Source organism: Myotis brandtii, unplaced genomic scaffold, assembly GCF_000412655.1.
Source record: "Myotis brandtii unplaced genomic scaffold, ASM41265v1 scaffold439, whole genome shotgun sequence".
NCBI classification, from domain to species: Eukaryota; Metazoa; Chordata; class Mammalia; order Chiroptera; family Vespertilionidae; genus Myotis; species Myotis brandtii.
The window spans coordinates 199,156-202,989 of NW_005366783.1; the positions used below are offsets into that span (position 1 = coordinate 199,156).

Sequence of the window (3,834 nt, forward strand, 5' to 3'; positions counted from 1 at the left end):
GTGGGGGGGGGGGGTTGTTTTGGGGGGACAGGGGCTGATGGTTGGGTGTTTTACATGCTTTTGGGAGCCTTGGGTTTATAGAGCTGTGTATTTGAATAATTAGTTATTTATCTTTCCTTTCTATTTGAGCATAAGTAAATAATTAGAATTATTTGTATTCCTGTGTACAAGAAAATGTTTTCTCCAGGAAAAAAAGTATTGGAAGTTAGCTAAATGATAGATTTACAGGCGATTTTTCGTATTTTGGTATTTTTCCAAATTTTTCACAGTGAGACTATTTGTACAAAGAGAAAAAATAACTTCCTAAAAAGGGAAGAAATAACCCTGCTTAGGTGTCTTGTCCGTGTGGCCCAGGCATTTGGTCTGCTCTGCTCTGCCTTCTGTCCCTTTGCAGGTTAAACCTTGCCTTTATTATAGTCACTTGTTAGCACAAGAATCCCCGAGGGGCTGCTAAGCACAGTGCTCAGAAACTGTACGCGCTTCTCCGGTCTCACTGGTCGGAGCCCCGGCTCCGCTGGGGGAGCGCTAACTGCCCTTTGCCTTCTCCAGTCCATCGTAGGGGCAGAGGGCTTGTCCCTCGCGTTCCGGCACATCGCCAGCTCCCTCCTGGGCCACTGCAGCCACGTCTCCTGTGAAAGCCTGCTTCACGAGGTCATCGTCTGTGTGGGCTACTTCACTGTCAACCACCCGGATAACCAGGTAAGAGGCCCCGGAAGGTTCCGGAGGCTGCTCCCCCAGCACTGAGAGTGAGGTATGGGAGTGAGGAAAGGCAGGCTCACCCATCTGGCCTGGGTGAGGGCCTCCAGCAGCCCCAGGGAAGTCGGGAAGTCTCTGACTTCTCTCCAAAAAGATTGGATCAGCCTTAGATTAACAGTAGGGCCCCTTGTAGAGCTGGACAACGAAAATGTTTTAATAAAACATTGCTGAGCCACACAGCAGCATCTGCTCTCCTCCCGCGTGGATTCTGGTGCTGTCTCCGCAGACTTCTTGTTGTGGTGAGGTAGAGCCTCTTTCTGCTGGGCACCTTGCAGCCAGGGCTCCAGCCCCTGATGGCACTGCTCCCGGCCCTCGGCCTCCCCCACCCGCCCGGAGTCAGAGGCCGCCCGCCTGGAGGAGGGGACCTGAGGCAGGCTCCTGAGTCGTTTTGCGTTTGGTTTTGATTATTTGGTTTTTGAGCAAGATTTCATTTGTAAATAGGGTTCTGCTGCTTTAAGAAGTTGGGAGATCTGTGTTACAGATTTTGTGAAAAAATAATAAAGCACTGTATTTCACTTTATCTGTGAAACCAGAGTTATGGCATAAATAACATATCAAATAGTAATTCCTGACAACCTCATTTATCTGTCGTTTTTATCGGGTAACTGGAAGGTTGTACCTTTCCCCCACCCGCCACCCCTCTATGAATATATTTACATAGCTGCGGTCATGCTGTACATACACTCGTGTCCTGCTTTAGACACTTAACCTATAACGGAACCATTCTTTACAAGTATCATTTTTAGTGTCTGAATGGCTATTTCTTATGTGGACAGCCCGTGGTTGACCTAACAGTTTCCTGTTTTAAGTTGTTTACCATATGTTACCATGACACCTGCTGCACTTACAGAGGCGAGTGATTTGTGTGTGTGGTAATATTTTGCTGTGTACAGTTCCACAGCAAAAAGTTCAGTTCTATGGACCTTAAAAATAAAACTGCTAGTTATTTTATCAGCAAAAATGTGTTTAGCCCTAGCTGATTTGGCCCAGTAGATAGAGTGTCGGCCTGCGGACTGAAGGGTCCTGGGTTCGATTTGTCAAGGGCACATGCCTGGGTTGCAAGCTCGATGCCCAGTAGGGGGTGTGCAGGAGGCAGCCAATCGATGATTCTCTCTCATCATTGATGTTTCTATTTCTCTCTCTCTCCCTTCTTCTCTGAAATCAATACAAAATATATTTTTTAAATGTGTTCATTTGGGAATAGCAGATAATTGCAATTCTGGATAAGCATGCTGTAGCAAAAGACTTTATCAGTAGGTCCAGAAAACAAAGGAGAACGTTACTTTATAGAGGAAAGAGAGGGGACCGCGGGGGAGCTTTGGAGAGAAGTCCATCGGAGGAGCGGGAGCGCTCATGGGGGCGATGCTTCTCATTGGCTGAGTTGCCAGGTTTCCGTTGGCTGGTGTGTGGCTGGGGGAGGAGAAGACCTTCTCGCTGGTGGTGGAGACCCTTCCTGCTGGAGAGGCAGGGTGTGTGCTGGGTGCTGGGTGGTGCTGAGCACGCCCCCTTCAGGCCCCAACGCCATCGCACAGGCGGTTTCTTCACGGCAGCCAAGGTGAGGGACAGTTTCAAGCTCCGCTAACCACTCTGTGGTGAGAATTACGGAGCTCGGAATCGTGTGGGCTTTCCGAGAGGTTTCCTGTGACGCTGGTCACGGACTGGTCCTCTCCTGTAGGTAAAGCACCTGCTCTGCGTCTCTGGGCTCACCAGACAGGATGGGAAATGGGATCGGGGAGCTGGTGTTTGCAGGTGGCCTGTGACAGCCAACCTAGGCCTGCGGCCAAGCAAGGAGTGAGCACGCGGGAACAAGAAAACACATTAAATAGCAACACGAGGAGACAGGACCTGGTGCTGGTCAGTGCCGTGTGGGATAATTGTTGAGGGTGAGCTCGCTGTGAGGAAGAAATCAGAAAGGTGGGAAGAGCCAGACATCCCTGTCAACCCCTTGCCTCCCAGAAGGACTGGATACCAACCTGGACATCCACTTCCGGTTCAGGGGAAGGTCAGAGAGGTCATTTCAGCCCCAAGGCAGTGGCTGAGGTGCAGCAACCTCTGAGAAGAAAGAATAGGGTAAAAATACAGCAGAAATCATCCGAAATATAAACGATAGTAATTGTCAAACACTGAGCACTGGGCCTTATGCGATGCTGTTTCTAAGCATAATCCCTGATATTTGTGGAATTCTTTATAAATTGTTCCCATCCGCTGCTCCGGGACTCCCTGAGCCCTTCAGTGCGGCTGCAAGTGCAGGAATTGTCCTGCCTCGTGGACAGTGAGGAACTGGGGTTCTGGGGTGATGCCAGCCCTGAGATGACGTAAGAACCACTAAGACCAGGACTAGATTCCAGGTCCTGCAAAGCCCACCCCGTGTACGTTTCATTTCATTCCATGTCGCTTAAGGCAATCAGATGTCCACAGCCCCATCTACTGGTGATCCCTGACGTGTACCCGGGCGGGGCGGGTACCCAGGCATTGAGACGCTGCCACCCTGCGAGTCCTTGCGCCTGGACATCTGTGTGCCTGACTCCGGAGCCGCAAAGGTCCTGGGAAGCTGTGAGTGCGTGTCTGATGAGTGCGTATCTGATGAGCGCCAGGTGGGCCACAGGCTAGGAAACAAGCCCGGAGTCTAACCCCACTCCGCCCTGGCTGAGTGATCTCAGAGGGCCTTTTCCCTCTGGGGCTGGAACTTTGTGGCTCAACTAAGAGGTCGACTGGTTCTGGAAACGGATAGTGGTGATGGTCGCACGATATTGTGGACACACTTAATGCCACTGAATGGTAGGCTCAAAAATGGTTAGAATGGTAACTTTCATGTTGTATATATTTGCCACAATAAAATCAGTTTTAAAAAAGTGGATGGCTTTTCCTGTGGGAGCCGCCGGGTGGAGAGGAGTGTGGCCTTCTCCTCTCCCCGCCATGCGTGTGCTCATCCACTGATACCTGTGTACTCTGAAAAGGGGGAAACATCTGGCAAAAATGTCACTTTGCCTGCTGTGTTCAAGGCTCCCATTCAACCAGATATTGTGAATTTTGTTCACACCAACTTGCGCAAAAACAATAGACAGCCCTATGCTGTCA

General features: G+C 50.2%; 1 protein-coding gene across 1 annotated transcript in view; it reads left to right on the forward strand.

Annotated features, from left to right (window-relative positions):
- SCAPER (S-phase cyclin A-associated protein in the ER) overlaps positions 1 to 3,834 on the forward strand; it is a 160,426-nt gene that overhangs the window by 137,607 nt on the left and 18,985 nt on the right. The window contains exon 26 of the mRNA XM_014546250.1: positions 550 to 699. Within this exon, the coding sequence (XP_014401736.1) occupies positions 550 to 699 (150 nt within the window). The remainder of the gene's footprint in view (positions 1 to 549; positions 700 to 3,834) is intronic.